The sequence below is a fragment of the Hippocampus zosterae genome, chromosome 8, assembly GCF_025434085.1.
Source record: "Hippocampus zosterae strain Florida chromosome 8, ASM2543408v3, whole genome shotgun sequence".
Lineage (NCBI taxonomy): Eukaryota > Metazoa > Chordata > Actinopteri > Syngnathiformes > Syngnathidae > Hippocampus > Hippocampus zosterae.
Window position 1 is genome coordinate 16,121,252 of NC_067458.1, and position 21,102 is coordinate 16,142,353.

The following is a 21,102-nucleotide window of genomic DNA, read 5'->3' on the forward strand; positions in this document are numbered from 1 at the left end:
GTGAGGCATGATTTAGTTTTTTGTTTTTTTTATGTTCATTGTCTTGTATTATTATGCAAAGTGTATTTAAATTAATCATTTAATGAAGAAGAAAGGAAGAAAGAAAGAAAATAGTCAATACGTGGCACTGCTTTTGTATTCCTTGACGTCAGAGACTGCTTGCTCATGTGACCCCGTGACAATGTACACTTCCGCTGTTTGGTAGCCATGACAACGGGTTTTTCCGACGCCGATTTAAATGGCCACGAAGAAGCTCTCCTCGAAAGTGCGCCGAAAGTCTTGGAAATGTACGGTGTTGTTGGATATTCACAAGTTAAGTGCCACATTCCCAATTTTTATTTTTATTTTTTGCTTTGTTGTGTAGCAAACTTGACGTGTATGAATATGTGAATGTGAGGCGCTTAGTCAAGGTTTTTGGGCACCATATAGATCAGGGTTGTCAAAACTCTGTCAACAAGGGCCGCTGTCCTGCCTGTTGATCATTTGAATCAGCTGTATTGCAACGGGGAGAGATGGAAAACAGACAGGACCCCATCGAGTTGGACATGCCCGGAGTCAACGAAGCGCTATTTAAGTTCCGTCCATTGACCATTTCAAACAAATCTAACCCTTAACGCCGATGACGTATATCTGGTTCAATTTGCAAGTAAAATCGTATTTTAGTATAATACTTATACCGCATGTCATCGGCAAATAACTTTTTTAAAGAATACGCAGCCTTAAATGATATCTCACTTCCTGTCTTCAAGAGTGGTGCGCATGCCCAGTGCATTATAAACAGGATCTGGTGAAACCCGGGGAAATGTAATATAGTGTATTTGATAATCCAGATATCGTAAACATCAGAAGGCAACGCCTATGCAGTTTCTATGCATAAAAAAATGTAATATAATATTCCATTTTTTTTAATTCTCGAATTTTGTGTTTTTGTTAGTTCTAATGTCATGATCATTAAAAAGAATTATCACAATCGTTTCACTGATAGTGAATCTAATTTAACGACTAAAATATACATCTTATATGATTCTCATTATTCGTTGTGTTTGATTGTTCTTGTGTTTAATGTATAGCTGAACCATTGCGTACATGTATGAGAAAATTAGATGCTAATGTCCATTTGTATGAATGTGTAGGTCACATGTCATGGGGTGCGACTGCCTAAGACAGGAGACATTTACTTTCGAGTTTGCATGATGGGCGAGTGCAGGAAGACTTCCTGCTTGCCGCCGCGCTTCCCCTTAATCTTTAACCAGCGGCTGGTTTTTGAGAAGGTGAGAATCATGACTGTGAATAAACAAAATTGCTGATCCAATACTATCCTGTAGCTGATGGGAGAGGATGTCAGTCTAACCTTGTTTACCGAATTGATTCACTTTGTCGCCACACAATGTGCTACACCAGACATACAGCGATGCTGTTGACCCTTCTGCAGTCGTTGACCTCCTAAGAGGTAAATGGCCCTCTTGAGGTTTCCCTCCTCATCTCTCGAATTCTACATCCGGTGCTGTGCAAGCATGCACGCTATTAGCTTCTATCTACACCGACTGCTCCTAAATGTGTGCTTTTCTTCCTCTTAGCTGACACAACATCTTTTCAGCTGATTCAGTCGGTGTCTCCAGGTAAGCTTTTTGAGAGCATTATGTTCCCCTGTGCAAAAAGTAATGTGTTTATGCATATGTGACTTTTATGCATTGTCAGAGGATCATCACCTTGCCACGATGAAGCAAAACAGCAAAGAGTTCCTGAACCCTGGGCCCAGTCTGAGCGGGGCTGAAGACCCCATGCAGAGAGATGCACTGATGATGGAGCGGTCCTCCAGATTTCATGTAGGCTGCCCTGCCTCTGCACTATATTTTGTCCTTTTAAAATATTCAAAATATGTCTACCCAGGGTGGCACGGTGGTCAACTGGTTAGCACGTAGGCTTCAGAGTGCGGAGGTGCAGGGTTCGATTCCGACTCCGGCCTTGCTGTGCGAAGTTTGCATATTCTCCCTATCTCTGTGTGCGTTTTCTCCGGGTACTCCGGTTTCCTCCCGCATTCCAAAAAGCATGCATGTTAAGTTCACTGAAGACTCACCCATAAATGTTAATGTATTCATTTATTATAAATTCACCTTCTGTAGTTTTTTCAGGTCTGTGATAATATTTCTTGAATCCTGCGGGGTGCACAAAAGGTTACGAAACTCCTCACTTTCTGGACCAAATGTGATCGGAAAAAAACTCTTACTCAATAAATTCATCGATCCGGGTTTGATTTGTTATATTTGTAGGAATCTTGATTCCTCATCTTGGACATTTGGATGATTCTATTTTAAGGACTTTGGGAAATTCCTTTTCTATTTCCAGTGCTCAGAAAGATTATTCAATAAAGCTTTGTGTGAGTGAGTTTACCTGTTGAAAATCGGACACGTTTAAGATGATCCAAAGGAGTGAGGTGGTCTTTGACCCCACTCATGTTCCTCTTGGAGAATTGGCAAAGATTCCCACAGACGCATTGCAACGTCTTGAAAAAACTCTTCCCCGGAGATTATTATCTGTCACAATTGCGACAAGGAAGCTCTTCTTTTTCTCCCATTTTCACTGCCTGAAGGTGTCCCAATCCTTTTGGCCATTTAGATCTGAATAGATCATCTTCTAATGATGTGGCCACCTTGAATTCTCTGTTGAATAGACTGCTCCACCACTTTTCATTGAAAACTATCGTTTTCCTAAACTATCCTCATCACTCTCCCTAAAGACGCTCATGTTAAAATGTTTTCAAGCTGCGCTCCCTCCCGCAGTTACCCTCATGCACATTTGTCTTCGACTGTCTTCCTCCATGAAGCCGTATTTTTGAAACATCACTGGACCCGCGCTCCGTTCTGCAATTTGTACCACTCAAAACAGGCCGTAGACGTAACAACTGCGGATATAAATTGGCCTCCCAGGCTTTGTGTGTCTTTCTTTTGTCGTCTTCATCGTCTCCCTCTTTCTCAAGATGTCACTTGTCTTGTGTCTCCAGGGTGCATTTCCCACTGTGGAGTTTTCAGTGACGTCGTTCATCGAGGAGAGTGATGGGATGGACGCCTCCCCTGTAAGTGTCCCGACTGCTGCTAGTTAAACCGGGGAGATTGTTTACGGATACTGGTTAGCACATCTCGGGGTGAATGCTCTAATGCAGTGGTTCTTAACCTTTTTAGAGGTACCGAACCCAACCAGTTAATATTCATATTTACCGAACCCTTCATGAGTGAAAAATCAATATATATATATATATATATATATATATATATATTTTTTTTTTTCTTTACAAATTCAAGATGTTAAAAAAACTCATTTATTAAAAACAGAAAAATGTAAATAAAATTTAAAGCAATAACTACTTTTTTATTATGAACTCATTCAGTACCAGCCAATTCTAGACCAACTCTGAAAAGACGTTTAAAAACGTCTTTGGGAGTGAATGAGTTAATTGTACGACATACTATCACAACAGTCACACGTTGACTACCAAGCAAACTAAATTTCCCACAGCACCGATTGGACAAGCAATGTCATGTGATCATCTGCAGCCAGTGATGGCCAAGTGGGTGTGTCATAACTAATTAACATGTTGAGTCGCGTTAGTCTTACCCTCCATGGCAGAGGCTCCGTCGAACCCCTGAGACCGACTCACCGAACCCCTGCGGTTCGATCAAACCCGAATTCAGAACCATTGCTCTAATGTTTATATAGTGTATATACATGGCTAGCAATCGTCTGGCGACCAATCTGGAGTGTATTCCGCCTCTCACCTTAAAGTTAGCAGGGGATAGGCTCCAGCTCATCCAGTGACACGAATGGCGACAAGTATCGTAAAATGGATTTTGTGAGAAGAAACATTTAGGCACAATTTTCGGTCGACTTTCACAATCGAATGAGAGCCAAAACTAAAGCTGCAATGAAAAAAGAAAAGCAACATTTGGAAAGACAATGTTGTCTTTCCGATGTTTTGATTAGTATGCATTTGAACAACATCGTTCTTAACATTTGGAACTGCACTGCATTCGACTGCTCTGTTTCTATTGCTGTTACGTAATCGCATTACATTACATGAGAGACAAGAACCGTTCCGATTTTTATGAAAGGTTGATTAAATGTTCTCTTTGACGGTTTGATTCACGCCCAAGGTCAAACAGTCAAGTAACAGCAAGACTGTCCAGCAGCAGCAGCAGCAGAAAGAGGTTGTCGACGAAATAGGATGAGCCTATTTTTCTTGATCCCGTTCAATCAAGCTGTAATGAAACGTTCATTCGTTCGGCTTCTCTTAAAAATAGTTTTAGCGTGATGAGATTTCCCTAAATAGCAATTTGGCTCCATAAATGCTTTAGTTTTATTGTATTAGACCAGAATAAACATTTCATCTAATCTTATTTATCCCAAGATGCCATTACCGACAGGAAGGGGAGGATGATCTTCGAGGCCATTAGAGTTGTTGCGATACTTCAGTGGTTGTTGTAAAGCGGAATGTTTGAGCTCGTGTGCCGGTAACGGGAGACAACTCCTTTGTTTCACCTTTGGGGATACTTGTAGACCCTTTCCAGCAGGGAAGGACAACTGGTGGCCCGCCGGCCCACACTCGGAGTGGCCCTCAATTTATTTTTGTTGGACAAAATGTTGACTATTGTGGAGCAAGTCCCGTGCATGTTTTTTTGGAATGCGGGAGGCAACCGAAGTACCCGGAGACATCCCATGCGGAAAACATGTAAATTCCTAAAGTCCGCATTCCAGCCCACAACGTCTTCACTGTCAGGCAGATGTGCTAATCAGTCATCCGCCCCCGGTGACGATAGCATTTTGTCATGCATCTCACTGTCCTATGTGGCCCCCCAGTAGCACTTATGCAAAATTGTGGCGCCCTACGTCATTGAAGTTTGCCATCCCTGCCTTCAACTTGCTGTTGTATTTTTGTCCTCGCAGATGCGCGGCCTCGCCGGAGGGAGGCCATCTTCGACGTGGGCAAGGCTGTCTTCAAGCTACGAAGGACGGTCCGCATTCAGACGCTCCCCCTCGCCGCCCCCGTGCAGCCAAATTTCCTGCGAGGCAAAAAAAAAGCCACCAAAACACGCCGTTTGTCAGGAACCGGGCTACCAGCGGCCCACTGTTGCCTCCGCGACGCGGGCGCTGTCGCCTTACACCCACCGAAAAATGTGCCAGCTCTCCCTGGATGCTGAGCAAAGGCTTCGACACCTGCAGCTTGGACCGCACCACTTCAGGAAGGAGACGGAGAGCCTCCCTCCATTCCTGGTTGGTACTCGCACATTCTCCCGTCATAAAATGATGTATAGCTGAGTTGAACCCTTTCAGCCACCCTGGAATCTGATAACACGATAAGATGTCCACTGTAGTAGCTGCTGTCCCTGAAAGGGTTCAAAAGTGGTACCCGAATGGCACGCGAGGAGAAAAGAGGGACTGACCCCTCTGATGGCACCAAGGAGCCACCAAAAATATGGCCTTCATGTTTTTGTAATCCGAAACTGAATGGCCACCTCTCTGAGAATGTCAATCAAAACTCGGATTTATTTTCTTTGAAAACAAATGTGCTTTTTTTATGTTTCCATACAGCTCGTGTGTTGAATTTCATTCAGTGTGCGGGCGCACATAGCGATGTGGCTAGTGAGCGTAGTTCTTGCCTCTTGGGGAGCTTACAAATGTGAACATGATTAATATAGCAGGAGGATTAAGTGGACGTCATAATAATAGGGCAGCGTTAATCTCCGCACCTGAGCCGTTAATGGATTGTGACGTCGCCGGCAGCGTTTCACTGAGGGATTCGAAAGAGCTGCCGAGGTTAAGAGGGTGCGGTTATTTGTGAACGTTTGATTTTGTGTGGGGGTGGAGGTGGGGGGGGTATCACTGCTGCAGGGGATTTGCATATCAAGGCCAGAGATTTTCCGAAGGCCGCGGAGGACATGTTGTCCCTCCTTTTCCTTGCGCTATTCCCGCCTCTTCACTTTGACATCCACTCTTAATCCCGATGTACGAGCTGTCAAAATCCCCGAGCGCTCTCTTTTTAAAGGGAGGAATTAAGCACTGCAATCCGGTGAACGGAATTTACCCGAATAACACTGCCATTGCTCTGCTTTTGCCCGAGGCAGCCCACCCCCCTGGACAATTAACCCCGGGTAATTGAGAGTCAAATTGCAATTAGCGAATAGATACCTAATGAAGTGGCTCCAACAGGAGGCCATATTCGTTTTAAGAGTAGTCCTGTTTGCTTAAAAACCTTGTTGCTTGATTCCGACGTGTCGGAGAATAAACGTGTCAATGTGATGATGATCTGTTGTTGTGTGCTGACAGGTTCCGACGCGTAGTAGTCAGATGGATGCCTACTCGCCTCCGCCACAGAGTTACGCGCACTGCTGCCACACAGTCAACCTCTCGAATGACGACTTGGGTAGGCGACACAAAGCAAACTTGAAACGTACAGAAAATGTTTTGGTCTCGGGTTTCCGCGAAAGAAAAGGAACCATGAATTCATATGAAACTCGTTTACTCGCATGGTTCAATTTAACGTAACTGATTCACTCTGACAACTTCACAAAATACTAACTAACAAACAAGTGTGGCGCAAGCCAGATGACAACAATAACGTTAAAAAAAAATCTGACGCTTATCCCTTGTCATGTTTTATAAAAGTGAAACAGATTTCTTAAACACTGAATTTATCAGCACTCTGTAGAAATAAATTCATTCTTTCATTTACCGATCGGCTTTTCCTCACAAGGGTCGCGGGGGGTGCTGGAGCCTATCCCAGCTGTCTTCGGGCAGTAGGCGAGGGACACCCTGAACCGGTCGTCAGCCAATCGCAGGGCACACAGAGACGAAAAACCATCCACGCTCACATTCACACCTAGGGACAATTAAGAGTGTTCACTCAGCTGCCATGCAGGTTTTTGGAATGTGGGAGGAAACCGGAGTACCCAGAGAAAACCCACACAGGCCCCAGCAGAACTTTCAAACTCCACACTGGGAGTCCACAGCTGGAATTAAATCCGGTATCTCTGCACTGCGAGGTTGACGCGCGAACCACTGCACACACTGCCCCTCTCTATAAATAAATAAAATATAAATCAGAAAAGAAAATTTAAAAAATCCTCCCAAACAAAATGATGCAGGTTTTTTTTATTTTCCCCAAAATTGCAGTCTTCCCGAGGTGAAAATGATTTAACGATGAATGTCAAAAGAAGAATGTTGCTGAATCATGATGACAGCAAAAATCAATCAATAAATGTCGACTTCATTGACTGAAGAAGCCGTCTTTCATTTCAAGTACGCGCTCGCAAATCAGCAAGACTTTGAAATGTTTGTTGATTGTTGTCCTTTTGAAATGTATCTTTTTGTGTATTTTTTGAAAGCCCAGCGCTCTCATTGTCTTTGCAGATTTTCTCCTCGACACTCGCTACGGACCGAGAGCATCCAGAGTAAGTCTTGATTACAACATTGCATTCTATTTAAAATAACAACCCTTTTCAAAGTGTAACGCCATCAACAAACATTGAGATCAATTCAAACTTCACTTCAACCCCCCCCCCCCCCCCCCCGGGCAATGAATCCCCCATTTTTAAATTCAGTTTTTAAATAGTTGAACTCTGCGTTTCCTTCTCTCTGCATGTCTCCCTACTTCAAACATGTGCGAAATAAATAAACCCTCAGGCGACAACCTTTTTTTTTTTTTTTTTCAGTTCCAACTCATTAAACCCATGCAGATGCGGTCAGTTCGCGCGTGGTCGTCTCCCGGGCGGCCATTCAGATGTGATGAGCTGAGCCAAAGTCCTCATCGAGGCTCCGCCGTGTCAAAGAGGAGAGGCCCCGTGACTACCAAGCACTCCCTCAGGGAAAGGTGAAAGAACGCCTCACGCACTCACAATGCTAATTTCGCATGAAGAAAATCAGGCTGTCGACAATAATTGTCAAAATAACGGTACGAAACGGGCTGACAATCTTAACGTCATCAATATTTACGAGCCAAAATCTTTATGTGGGGAAAGCCGCTACTTTTGACTGACCCTGCTCACAGTTTTGGTTGTCAACCCCCAAGTCTTTGTCGGAGCCGTCATTGCTTCCTGGTATGACACACGAAACCCTCTCGCATCATCACACGAGATCTCACCAAAACCAAAGAACGGAAGAATGTCCCAGATCTGCACCATTCATCACAAATGTTTACAAAGTGTTTCCAAAGCCAAGAAAGATTTGTACTTTATTGCCGTCTGAAGAACCCACTTTTGTACATAACACGACATCGGCTAAGACATGCTTGTTTGTTTTATCAATGGCCATTTCCTTGTTGCTCACCCCCGACCAGTTTTCGAACAAATCCACTTGTGAGTAAGTCAGGATTATTGGTAAGCAGTGAAAATGACGTTATCAAATATAAAAGTGTAACCTTAGAGCAGTGGTTCTTTACTTGGGTTCGATCGAATTCTAGTGGATTCTGTGAATCAGCCTCAGGGGTTCTCCGGAGCTTCTGCCATGGAGGTTAAGACACACCCGACTCAACATGTCAAGTAGTTATGACACGCCCACACTGCACGCTGGCTGCAGATTATCACATGACATTGCTTGTCCAATCGGTGCTGCGGAAAATTTAGTTCGCTAAGTCGTCAACGTGTGACGGTCGCGACAGTGCGTCATGCACGGTTCATTTTGCGCACAATTTAAAAATAACTTATACTTGTGTCTTGAAATTTCATGTACTTTTTTTACAGTTTTTTATAAATGTGTTTTTTATGTGTTGAATATATATATATATATATATATATATTTTATTTTTTTTTCCACTGATGAAGGGTTCGATGAACTGCAAACAAACTAACAAGGTTAAGAACCACTGCCTTAGACATTACCTATCTTACTGGAATGAAAGTACACCTTTCCCACAACCCATGGGTAATTTCGCATGTACTTGTGTGATAGTTTTCGCAGTAAAATAATGGCTCTACTTGAGGATTTAAAAAAAAATTATAATTTCTTCAATTTTTCAAACACCCTCCGGCCATTTCTATTGTAATTTGTACGAAGCTGCTGTCATGTACTGTAAGTGCACTTTTCCCCGTCACAGCGCCCCCAGAAACAAGTAAACGTTCAGGTTGACCGCAAACTGGTGACCCTGAGTTGTCTTGACAGATCCGTACACTTGATATCTGATCGCAATCAGGCTAACCTGTTTGCATGTTCTTCTCGTTCTTGTGTGGCTTTTTTTGTAGCTACTCCGGCGACCTCCCACACTGCAAAAAACAGGCATGCCAAGCTTTTCACAGTCACATTAACGCCTCTGGGAATGTACATTTTTTTTTCCAACTTTATCACATGCACTGTTCCACGAATACATTTCGGCGACAGCCTTCAACTCAGAAACTTTTCCGCATAAAGATCCCTGTTAATTTTCTTCACATTCCTGCCCGAGCAGGCGATGGGAACTTAATCCTTCTCTTGTCACGTTTGCCATGATGAATTCCACCCAGTGTATCTGTGTAAAGAAATACACGCTTGTTGTTTACTCGCAGGATCTTTACAGACAAAGAGGCGCCTGCCTGTTGTCCCAATGATGGGATATAGAACAGCTACTTGGCAATCCCGTGAGCTGGTGGCCGCATGTGTGTGTGGGTGTGTGCGCTAAATTAGAGGCGCTGATGTCCCGTCATGTTTGTTCATTACCGGGAGCCGAGGAGGGAAAACAAAGAGGAAAAGTTTATTGATTTGTGTGGCTGCCTCACTCTTGATAACTTTGACCCGACGCTGACTAATACGTTGACAAGAGACCTTGTCATCCATCACGCCAGCTGCCAGTCAATCTCGCGGCCGACGCCCATGTTGGATTGCCGTCGTCTCCTCTCACACCGCCAGAACGTCTCTGCTCCAAACTCAGCTCATAAGCAAACATTAAAATCAATAGACAATCTCACCGCCGAGTCCGTTGCAGGAAATGAACAATTGTTTTTTGGCAATTGAAAACGCCACAAGAGTTGCAGTGTGTCAGATTAGAGCAGCGAGGAGAAGGTCACGGCCCGCGACTTCACTCGCGTTTCATTTTGTGATGACACCCAAAGCTCCGACATCTCATGTCTGTCCTTGCTTCTCCTTTCTGACTTTCAGACTTGATTTCGACTGCATATGAAATATTTCATGGCATGGTGGAGTAGTGGTTATTTCACCATTCTTGAATCTGAAAAAAAGAGCAGAGAAAAAAGGGCTACATATTTGGTTTACTGATTTACTGTAAACAATGACGTTTAAAAAAAAAGTCAAATACTTTCTACATGTACTTTACACTAACGTGATTTATTTATTGTACTAAAGAATTCATTCCTTAATATCATTCGGAGAATATAATAAAAATATCAGTAACATATTGTATACGTCATTTATAAATGATTGAAACTTAATTGCGGGGGAACAAAAGAGCTTTCACTATTGTGAAGCACTTTAAAATGCAGTTGGCTACAATTATACACAATACCTCTGGAGGGATAGCTCCGTAAAGCAAAAAAAAAAAAAAAACATTTCATCCAGCTTTTAGTGTATCTCATCGGTTTGTAATGTTGTGCGGTATTTCGAAATGATTTGTCTTCAAGGTTGGATGGAAAAACTCGACCCCCTCGATTGCAAGGAAGTTGAGGAGCAGTCGGAGTTGTATTTGTATTGACTCACGTGGGGCTGCAGCGCCGCTTAGTGGACAAAAGTAAAATTGTCAGAGTGATGCGGGCTTCAAATCTACAACACTTCGTCTTCTCCCCCAAAAATATTATATATGGACGGACTTTTATTTTATTCTTTATTTAACTCAGCAGAATTGCTTTCAACTGTATTAGTTACTTGTATCACGTCATGCAATTCAACACAAAATGCCTTTTCAAAGATGGGAAGCTCAGCTGAAATATATCAATAGTTTTTGTACTGGATTTCATCATATACGCTCTTTTCGTGACTATTTTTGTTTCGGTTTTGCCAAATGTTTCCAACTCAATTTGTTTCCTTTGTTTGGCCTTCCCAGGCTGCAGGCCAATGATCCCAGTCCATCATACTGGGAGCAGATCCACAGCAGAGTCCAGAAGATTCTTCTGACACACAGAGTCCCCTTTGACATCGACTGACCTGGACGCAAACGGAGTGAACTGAATAGGCATCACGTTAGCGTTGAAAGTACACGCTGACCAACATTGGTGCGGTGAGTCTCGCAGAAGCTATTTACCAGTCATTTGTTTGATAGCAAGCCATGTTTCAAACACCTGCTGGGCCTTTTTGGTCTTCGCTCACCCCGCCCGACAAAGACGTCGCTGCATGGTGATACTGTATTCAAAGGTGAACAGACGTTTTTTTTTGTTTTTTTTTAAGTTACGTATAAAATCATCTTGGAAAAAAAGAAGCAGCGCCATTACGCTATGTGCACGAAAGATATACGATTTCAGAGCACGAGGTAGACAAAGCCCACAAAAGGAACATTAGTAATCCTAAAATACATCTTTATTCAAGGTATCGTCAGGTCCATAAATAAAGTCCATAAATACGTCTACAGTATTGTTTTTGGCTTGAAACACGACCACAAAAGATTTTACATAAACAAGATGTGCTTCAATTAGACCTTTCAGCTTTGATGTGAAATATCCATCCATCCATCTATTTTCTGATCCGCTTATCCTCACAAGGGTGTCAGGGCATACTGGACCCTGTCCTAGCTGTTTTTGGGTAGTAGTGATGTGTCGGTCGCGAACGAGCTGGTACAAAGAATCGGCTCTTTGAAGTGAAAGATGAGAGCCGGCACACTCCCCCCAGAGCCGTTTTTTTCGGCTAAAAATGCCCTACTATACATGGTCGTTTTTTTCGTCGAAAAACACCTTACTATACATGGTCGTTTTTTTCGTCGAAAAACGCCTTACTATACATGGTCGTTTTTTTCGTCGAAAATCGCCTTACTATACATGGTCGTTTTTTTCGTCGAAAAACGCCTTACTATACATGGTCGTTTTTTTCGGGTAAAATCGCCTTACTATGCATGGTCGTTTTTTTCGTCGAAAAACGCCTTACTATACATGGTCGTTTTTTTCGGGTAAAATCGCCTTACTATGCATGGTCGTTTTTTTCGTCGAAAAACGCCTTACTATACATGGTAGTTTTTTGGGGGGGGTTAAATCGCCCTACTATACATGGTCGTTTTTTTCGTCGAAAAACGACTGCCTTTCGGAGGCCGACACACGAATTAGGCGATACCAGGCCGCCCTGATGTGAAGTATTTCCATCCAAATCAGGTGACAGCTGAAAGAATTGCAGCAGTTTCCATCTGCATCACCCACTTTTTAATGGAGCAAAAGTAATGGGACAATGGGCGTTTCCGTGACTCTGAGCCTGCTGCATGTGAAAACTGAACACTTGGCATCGTTGACGCATGATTAGAACTAAATAGTCATGTCCACTAGTCAAGAAATGTGTTCTTCGAAAAATGTTTCAGCATTTTCAAAATTGGTCAAGGAAGACGGTTATGACATTTATTTTCGCTTTAATGCAGTATAGTTGACGTGTGATCATGCGGGGAACCTTTTTAATCGTGTTCACATCATACAATGAAATGGGGAAAAACAAATCCAGCATTTAAAGCGTCACAATGATTTTTCTGAGGCTGAAAAGTAAAATGATTATGAAAGAAAAGTTCTGCACATGTGAACATCGATTTAGAAAAAAAAAGGTTTCCAACATTTTTGCTGACTTTAAAATGTCTTGCTAATCATGACAATTTACATTGCATGGCAACCACCACAATACTTTGGATTGAAAAATCCAGCGACATGTACAGTATAAATAATGAACAAAGACCTTGATTAGTCATTATTTCTGTTCCAGTACATACATACAAAAAAACTATTCTTCAAGATATACATTGAAGCATTTCAAGTTTACATAAATTTGTTTCAATGTGTACCAAAACTGAAACATCGGTGAGGGTAACTCAATGTTGCAGTTTTATTTGTAAACAAGAATTGCTGCGCAGTTCTACACGTGGAAAATAAAATCCCCGTTTGTTAACAAGTTCATTCTGATCACATAATTTTCCTTGTGTACAAAGTCCTTCCTTGTCTCACAATTCACGCTTACTTTGCGCCTTTCTTTGATTTTTTGTGAAATTTGTTGTGTTTCTTGTGTTTGCCCGATGCCTGGGCGGCTTTCTCGGCCACAATCTTCTGGTACTTCTTCTTGTTGTTGCTGCGGAGGGAACAAAACATCAGTACACAAAACAAGTCAGATTTCTGGTATGAAAATAAAAACAGTAGCAAGTATAGATTTTTTTTTAATGGCGTGAAACATGCTTCAATCATGAAGTATTCACTCCCTAACCACTTCATTACACACATAAGCTGTGTCAAAAAGTACACCTTGGCGATGATCATTTGGTCAGAGATATGAATGAACACAATAGCTTCATTACTGTGCACGCCGTGATTTACTTTATGACTTTTATTTATTGTTGTAGATTGTGTACCTAAAGTGACTGTTAACTTCATACTGCCCCAAGAAAAGCGTGTATTTTTTATTTTTTTTGGACAAAATGAAAAAGTCCTGCTTGACAGCGGACAAAGACTGTGGTCTTTTTGTCTGAATATAAAATGGTGGTAATTATCAGCAAATAGCAAGAATATCATACCACTCTGTCGGATATCAATTGTGTATTGTTTAGTATTTTCCCCTCTCTGCTTTTTGGAAAATTAAATGATCATACCATTTGAGTTTTTCTTTCCCCTTATGTGATTTTTTTTTATTTCTGCCAGTACACTTCCTCCCTGGTCTTAATTTGCATCAACTTCCACATTCCAAAAAAAATCATTTTATTTTTCTTGGCAGATGACAATGCTATCTATCCTCTTGGAAAAATATCTTCTGTGGAAACACGAGCCTTCATGTATTGACATTTGGAAGGTTAATTATTTAGCGGAACGTGAGCCGTCATACTGCACAACTCGTCAGGTCAACGCAGGTAATATGGAAGTGCCCCAGCGCTCTGCGCATTCCTTCTGAGGAGAGGCGGTCGCTGCCAAATATTAGCGGCTTGGAAGCACGCACCTCGTGTCAAGAACTTGGTCTGCCTTTGCCCTCTACTTGGCGCCGTTCTTGTCATTAGCAAAAGACTGGGAGAAGAATTCCGCTCATGTTTGTCTCTTTCTTTGGGAGGTAAAGTCACTTTTGGGTTGTTTTTTTTTTTTATTAGCTCCTCTCTGCGGAAGCGTCACCTGCCCAATCCGAGCACAAAGCACGGAAGGAAAGAGACGAACTTGACTTCATTCACAATGTTGTCTAACCTCCTGAACTCTGCATCAGCCAGCAGCTCCTCCACCATTGTTCTCTTTCTCTGCTTCTTGGGAATGCGAGAATGATAGAAGTCGATGGGGTTGTCCTCCACAGTGGCTACCTGCATGCCGGCACAGAAACACTCTTAAAAACACTGCACGTGCTTTCCGACAGGTAATGACAAATTTGGGGTTGCCCTGACCTGGAAGTATTTGGGGAAGCCGTCTCGGTCGTTCTTCTTGTAGAACCTCTTGGGATCCATGGAGCCTCTCATCTTCAACAGTTTCAGGTCTCCCGTCAGCTCCTTTGTGAGCTCAGGAGCTTTCATGTTGAACCAAGCGTCTCCTGTGGTCTTCTCACGCTCCAACTGGAAGAGGGGAAAAGAGGAAGTTTGACAACTGAGTGAATAGGCCGTCAGGGTACCATCTTAACCACACTGAACCACATTTCCTTTCTAGTTCATTACGAAACGCCTCAACAGGAAAATATTGCCTCTTGTTACGAAATAAATTTTGAGATACGAAAGGTAAAAATACATTGTCGGCTGGTGCTCGCAGCATCGAGTTTCCTGAACGCAACATACTTAGAGCTGCTCTGCCATTGGCTATTACCGAGCATCATCCTGCCATCCCATTGGCTAAGAGGAACCTCTACCGAATGCGTCTTTGTGTGTAGATAGACATCCGCGTCCTCGTCATTCGCCCCTCAGGCCATGAGGTAGTTTTACTTGAATGCGAATCACCCAGAAAAAGTGTTCACCAGTGGGGCGATCGCTCACTATACTAATGTTTGGACCTTTTCGAAGGATTGTTAAAAGTGGACAAAAGCAATTCTTTACAAAATGCCAGGCAAAAAACACTTCTGAGAGAGAACATGCACAAAAGAGGGCAAAAAAAACAAAAAACAAATGAGGATTCAGTTAAAAGTTAAACGACCAGCATTATTATTCTTTATTTTTTATATTTTGCACAACTCTCATTTCTTGTGCAATAATCTAATTGTAACATCAGAATTTCTTTTTTTTTTGGGGGGGGGGGGGTGTTGGAACGACATGAAAAATGCGTCTCGACTTACAAAATGTTCTACTTGAGAAATTTCTTCCAGAACCAATTAATTTCGTAAGTAGAGGTTCTGTACCAAATTAAAAATGTAAAGAAAATGGCGGGAGTGCAAGAACAAAACCCTACCTACATAAAAAAAACAACAACACAGTTTTCAAATTGAATCTCCAAAAAGATAGCTCGACTTACCCTGCGCTTTTTTTTCAAGGCTTGTTTGGATTCACTGTACGGTGGTACGGCGTCCTTCTTCTCAAAGTCCGATCCCATCACGCTTTTCTTCATCACCTGTGCACAAGACCACCAATGTTACAAGGCATGGTGAGATCATCTGTAGAGCACCTTTCATATCCAATGCAAATCTGTGGGACACAAAGGAATGTTTAAAAGCACGATAAAAAAAATCCTAACGATAAAGACAAAGACCTGCCGTAAATGGTACTGGAAAGAATTGACACCCCCACAAGAACCATTTTTTCCTTCGACCTGACCGTCACTCTATTTTTCAACACCATCCCAAGGGGCAATGGCGCCATCTTGTGGCGTCTTGGGGCCCTTCCGTAAAGGGCACAATAGGGCCCAACAAATAAACATCCGTGTCCGTGAGAGGGGCAATACTGCAAATGAAAACATTTACATGCCAAAACACAGATGTCAAGTTGGAACGACAAAAGAAATCTCATTCACTGTTGGAATTTGACAAAGCGGTGTGAAGAACAACTTTTCACACTGCAAGAAAAAGCGACGAGACAAAACTATTAGGCCGCCATCGACTCCCTCAACAGTGCGGAACCTTCATAATGCTCGTTATTCATCGTGGACGGGAAAACACGTCGGCGGGTGCTATTGACCTCATCTTGGTCCTTCTTCTCCTTGTGCCGCCCCACCGAACTGGAGCCCGGCTTTGATTTGCTGCCGTCGAAAGTGATGTACAAACCCCCGAGCCGTCTCACATTGATGCCCGGGTCGATGCGAGTGGACATCTCTTTCCTGCAACAAATGGCGAGGGAACGTCACGGCTAATTTCCTTCACACGCTCCTAATCAAGCTCAATGAAAAATGATGAAGTGTTGCCAGAGAAGTATTTATACGAGAAGAGATACTTTTGAGTCCTCTTGTTGACATTGCCTCAGGGGAAAGGGCTAAAACCTGCTGAAGTTGATGATAAGAGCGAGTCGGGTCGGGTGTGTGCCTTCAAGAGGCGGGGCAGGAACAGGAGACCGTTAGCGTGCGAGCTTCTGAGTGTGAGTTGTGGCCGATCGCAGCTCAGTGGGAGTGTTCATTTCGTGTTCGTGCTGTTCAATCAACAGCTGGAATTGGATTGGCGACCGTGGCTCTCCTTGCCCGCTTGCAAGGGCATTAAAGCACCTCAAGCGCTCCATTTTTCCCCCTCACTGGAGTAAGACTGCGACAAGCTATTTTAACTCATTCAGTACCAGCCAATTCCGGACAAAGTCTGAAAAGACGTTTAAAAACGTCTTTGGGAGTGAATGAGTTAATAATCCATTTTTCAGCCGATTGTTATTGACAATGAGTTTTGGATTTTTAATATCCATAACTCTTGTCAAAAACAGCTTTGAGAAAGAAAAAAAAGATTTTTGATTCAGCTATGGGGTCGGTCCGAAACAGGCAAAAAGTATTGATCATTGTTTTCCAAAGTAAAAGCAGTTGCTGCAAATGTTTTATATTTTTCAACACAAACACTGATCAACAAATACTTTTTTAAAATCAGATTAAAGTGACCTTAGATTTTTTTTTTGCACTTATTCCGAATTTGCCCTTGTTTTTTTCTGTAGCATCAGGTTAACATAATAATAATATTCAGTGTGCTACACTTTGTAATTTTTTAAATAAATTTATTATGAATTTTATTATCATTGCATATATATTTAGGAAGATTTGTGGATTAAGGGTGAGATTCAGCAACAGGTGGATTTTTTTTTCTAAACCGTGACAGCTATAAATTGCGACGCATTGTAAAATCTGTATTGCACAAATGTTGTTGGTCAGACTTAAAAGCAAACAAAAATGAAAACATCTCAAAAATCTGACGACTGAGTGTGCCAAATAAAGTGTCCCTTTGTCTTGTGTTTTACTCACAGCAAAGGATTCCTGGTCGACAAGAGAAGCGCCTCTTCCTCGCAGTCGTCATCGTCTTCATCGCCCTCCTCATCCACAAAGTCCTCCTCCTCTTGCTTGGCGCCCACCACGTTCTCCTGCGTGAGGCGCTCCATGTAGTAATCTTTGTCCGCTTCCTGCCCGGCCCTCGTGTCCACCATAAACAGGCCGTCGACAGACTCCAGCGCCACCGCCTCCTTTCTGGGCTTCCTGCAGGGTCCTGGTCTATCTCCTGTGTCCTCGTCTTCTTGGTCCTCCTCCTCGTCTTCCTCCTCTTCTTCATCCTCACTGCTTTCCAAGAGGCTGACTCTTTTAGTTGCCTTGGTGGCTTTCATGTCCTTAAGTGGAGATTTCTTCAGCGTTGTCTGCTCAACGACGGTCACCGTGGCCTCCTCGGGCTTCCCGGAGAGGCCTCGTGTCCCTTCCATGTCCTCCTCTCTGCTCGCCACGGGGCTGCTCGTTGATGTTTTGTCAGTGGCTTCCGTGCCCTCAGGCGGAAACTGGTCAGGTGTCACCTGTTCATCGACGGACGCCACGGCCTCTTTGGGCTTCCTCTCACCAATATCGTCTCCTTCTTCTTCCTTGCCGCTCTCCGCAATTGCTTCCCGGCGTGTCACCTGCTCCACTTCCATGTCCTCCTCTTCCTCCCGTGTTCCCGAGTCAACCCCGTGGTCGTCGCGCGACACCTCTGCTCGCACGTTCTCGTCCTCCTCATCGTCTGCGTCGACATCCTCGCATCTCGCTCCCGAGGGCGAAGGCCCCATTTCCCCCTCCATCTCTTCCACTGCCGAGACGTCCCCTTCCAGCTTTTCAGCAGACGGCTCGCCCTGCTGGCCTGCAGTCGCCACTGCAGCTTCAACGAGCACTTCCTCCCCATCTTGTCCGACTTGATTCACCACCGCCTCGACCGACATCGCGTTGACTTGCTCAAACTCTGCCAGCAATGTACGGTCTGCATCCTCGGCGATCACCGTGCTATCCAGCATAGAATCACTTGGTACGTTTCCTTGCAAAGAGGACTCCAGGACAACGCGCAGATCCTTAATTGGTGTGGACTGAACCCGCCAAGCACTTCCTGAGCCGGTGCGGCTGCTGCAGGCGCTACCCAGGGCAAAGTGGCCGTCCGTCGGGTCAGAGTCTGACTCGGCGGACTTGGAACTGGGGGATCGGTTTTTCACCCTGCTCGGCGTGCCGATAGCGTATTCGTAGCCAGATTCGAAGCCCTCGGAATCGCAAGACTTTTCGCCGACGGTCTGTCTAGTTGTCCTTCGTCTTCTGGAATTCGAGGAGCTTTCTGAGGTTTCGTCCAGGTTCAAGGGAATGGGACTCATCTTTTTTCTTAATCTCGCACTCTTGCGGATCGAGGAATAAGAAACCGAAGCTCCCGAGACGTTCGAAGCGAGGCTCTCGGCCTCAGAAAGTTCGGACTCTTCTGGTCGTGGTCTGGGGGAGGATCTGGTGCGTTTTCTTTGACTTCGGGTCACTCTTTGGGATTTGATCGGCGGTGAAGAGCAGGAGTCCTCCTTGTCGTTTGCAGCCTTGTCTGGAGCTGCCCTGCTCCTTGTGTTTCTGACTGTTTTGTGCACAGACACAAAAGAAGAGCTAGTGTCCGCCTCAGACACTTCTTCGGCATAATTCAAGGTGACGCCAAGTCTTTTGCTTCTTCTGCTACGTGTTGCTGGAGGGTCACTGTCAGACACAACAGAGCTACTGGATTCCACCTTCTTGTTGGGAGCTCTCCGCTTCGAGCTTCGGACATTTTTCGAAGAGCACGACTCCACCTCGGATTCTTCTTGACCGACTCGGGACACCGCCCTTCTGCGCGTCGGCGGCAGTACCACATCGGAGACGGCAGAGCAGCACGACTCCAGGTCGGAGACATCTGCTTCGTGGATGGAGCCCACGGGGGTGCAAGGCTGCTCGGGGCTGTGGAGTCTGGAGGCTCGTGAGCATCTTTTCAACGGGTTGCTGGATTCTCCTCCATGCCGTTTGCTGGTTTCCACCAGAACAGGCTGAGTTGAGTTCTCCGTTTGTGAGGCCGTACTCCTGGTTCTTCGCCCTCTTGATGGAGTGGCCTGTGAGGCAAAAGAGGAAAACATCAGGACTGCAGCTTCACACAATGCGTTTGTGTGACATTTGGTTGGTGCCATAATTTTTTCAAATGTAAAATGGGTGGCTTTTTTCCCCCCTCAAGAAGGCGCACGAGTAGGCAGCGTCGGCAAGTTCTCTTGGAGAGCCTTGCGGTTTTTGTTTTTTTTATATGTTGTTTTTGTCTTTTGTTGAATAGTGATGTTACGTCGTGTGGACCTGATGTGGATTTTTTTCATCATTTTTGGCCACGACATTCGTCAAAGAAGAAGAATCTGTGCTTGGTGGCTGCGCCTTCTCGGCAGCACACGTGTACCAGCACTGATTTTGACTGGGAGGAATGTCGGCGCCATTTGACTGTCGTTGCTGGACAGCCGGACGAGTTGCGCCTGTAATGGGCAGCATTTTTACAGCTCTGCTTTTTTTCAGCGGAAAGGTCGGTACTGTTGGGACAGTCTGCAGCTTGTAGCAGACGCATGCACATTTTCAGCCTGACATCTTTGATCTACTGGTGAAAAGGACACTTTGATTCACTCCTCTTTCATCTATAACTGTTTCAAACAACAAAGCGTATGCAGGAAAAGTGGTTCAGATTGCACGGCTGTCTGTGTCTTATGTGTTGTCTTGTATTATTTTGTCATTTTATGTTCACTGTTCTTTTGATGGTGGCACAAGCACCCGCAGCGGCTCCTCTTGTTGTCTGGTTGAGAGGGAAGAAATTTCATCTGTGCCGTTTGTTGCACATACAGCGCATTTAACAATAAAGTTGTACTTGACGGGTTTCCTCAAACATTCCAAAAACATGTATGATGGTTGTCTTTGTGCACTGTGAATTTTGCAGCCAAGTGCAGGAGGGAAATGCCACGAGGTATACTGACTTTAGAGGGTAATTAATTCTTCATAGATTTTTTTAAAGGTAGTGTTATTTCGTGTTATTTTCGATCAGTTGATTAGGATTCGTCCTCGTGATGGCAGTCGATATTGGGCACAAATGAATCAATCCCATATTTAAAAAATAATTCATACCCTTGTTTGATTACAAACTGTAATTTTTACTTTACTATTGTCCGTATATAACAATGTCAGTGTAGAAAACAAAATTAAAAACAGTATATAACACAGAACTCTCTGAAGTTTATGAGCGAACGCTAGCAGTGGACCACGTGAGTTGGAACATCTACACGCAGCAGCCGATCAAAAAACACGCCGAACGCTTAAAATATTTCGCTCGCAAACAAAATGTGTGTACGATGCTCGTAGAAGCTTGTAGGTACATTTACCTGCACGTCTGAGGCCTGCTCGAGCTTAGTTTTAGTTGGAGAGCACCCTCGAGCTCCGCTTCTGGTGGCCACCATCTTGGATCAACTGTCACTTCCGCTTGGGAAACCAGACGAAAGCAATCGATAGGGAAGAATGAGACTGGCGTGAGCAAATGCTTTTAAAATACGGTGGACCCCTGTTCGTTGGAAATCAGTCAATATAAGTGGGACACGAATCGGTATAATCCGTCAATAATCGACATCGAGTTACATTCAACCATCCA

General features: G+C 43.9%; 2 protein-coding genes across 3 annotated transcripts; one reads left to right on the plus strand and one right to left on the minus strand.

Moving 5' to 3' along the window:
• The first annotated feature begins 1,133 nt into the window (after positions 1 to 1,133).
• On the plus strand, positions 1,134 to 17,650 carry spata6 (spermatogenesis associated 6). Of its 2 annotated transcripts, XM_052072883.1 has the most exons (12): positions 1,134 to 1,271; positions 1,402 to 1,450; positions 1,578 to 1,619; positions 1,699 to 1,826; positions 3,002 to 3,073; positions 4,939 to 5,265; positions 6,319 to 6,415; positions 7,402 to 7,442; positions 7,704 to 7,861; positions 11,015 to 11,188; positions 15,565 to 15,674; positions 17,456 to 17,650. In XM_052072883.1, exons 1-10 carry the CDS (start codon positions 1,191 to 1,193, stop codon positions 11,112 to 11,114), a joined length of 1,095 nt encoding a protein of 364 aa, XP_051928843.1. In that variant the 5' UTR covers positions 1,134 to 1,190; the 3' UTR covers positions 11,115 to 11,188; positions 15,565 to 15,674; positions 17,456 to 17,650. The 2 variants fall into 2 exon arrangements, with proteins under 2 accessions (XP_051928843.1, XP_051928842.1); XM_052072882.1 differs by lacking the exon at positions 15,565 to 15,674.
• Positions 12,490 to 21,093, minus strand: dnttip2 (deoxynucleotidyltransferase, terminal, interacting protein 2). The gene is made up of 7 exons (XM_052072813.1): positions 20,840 to 21,093; positions 17,454 to 19,546; positions 16,205 to 16,343; positions 15,546 to 15,641; positions 14,498 to 14,662; positions 14,307 to 14,416; positions 12,490 to 13,215 (listed from the first exon to the last, which is right to left on the minus strand). The coding sequence occupies exons 1-7, from the start codon at positions 20,912 to 20,914 to the stop codon at positions 13,104 to 13,106; spliced, it is 2,790 nt and encodes a 929-aa protein (XP_051928773.1). The 5' UTR covers positions 20,915 to 21,093; the 3' UTR covers positions 12,490 to 13,103.
• Positions 21,094 to 21,102: the final 9 nt, after the last annotated feature.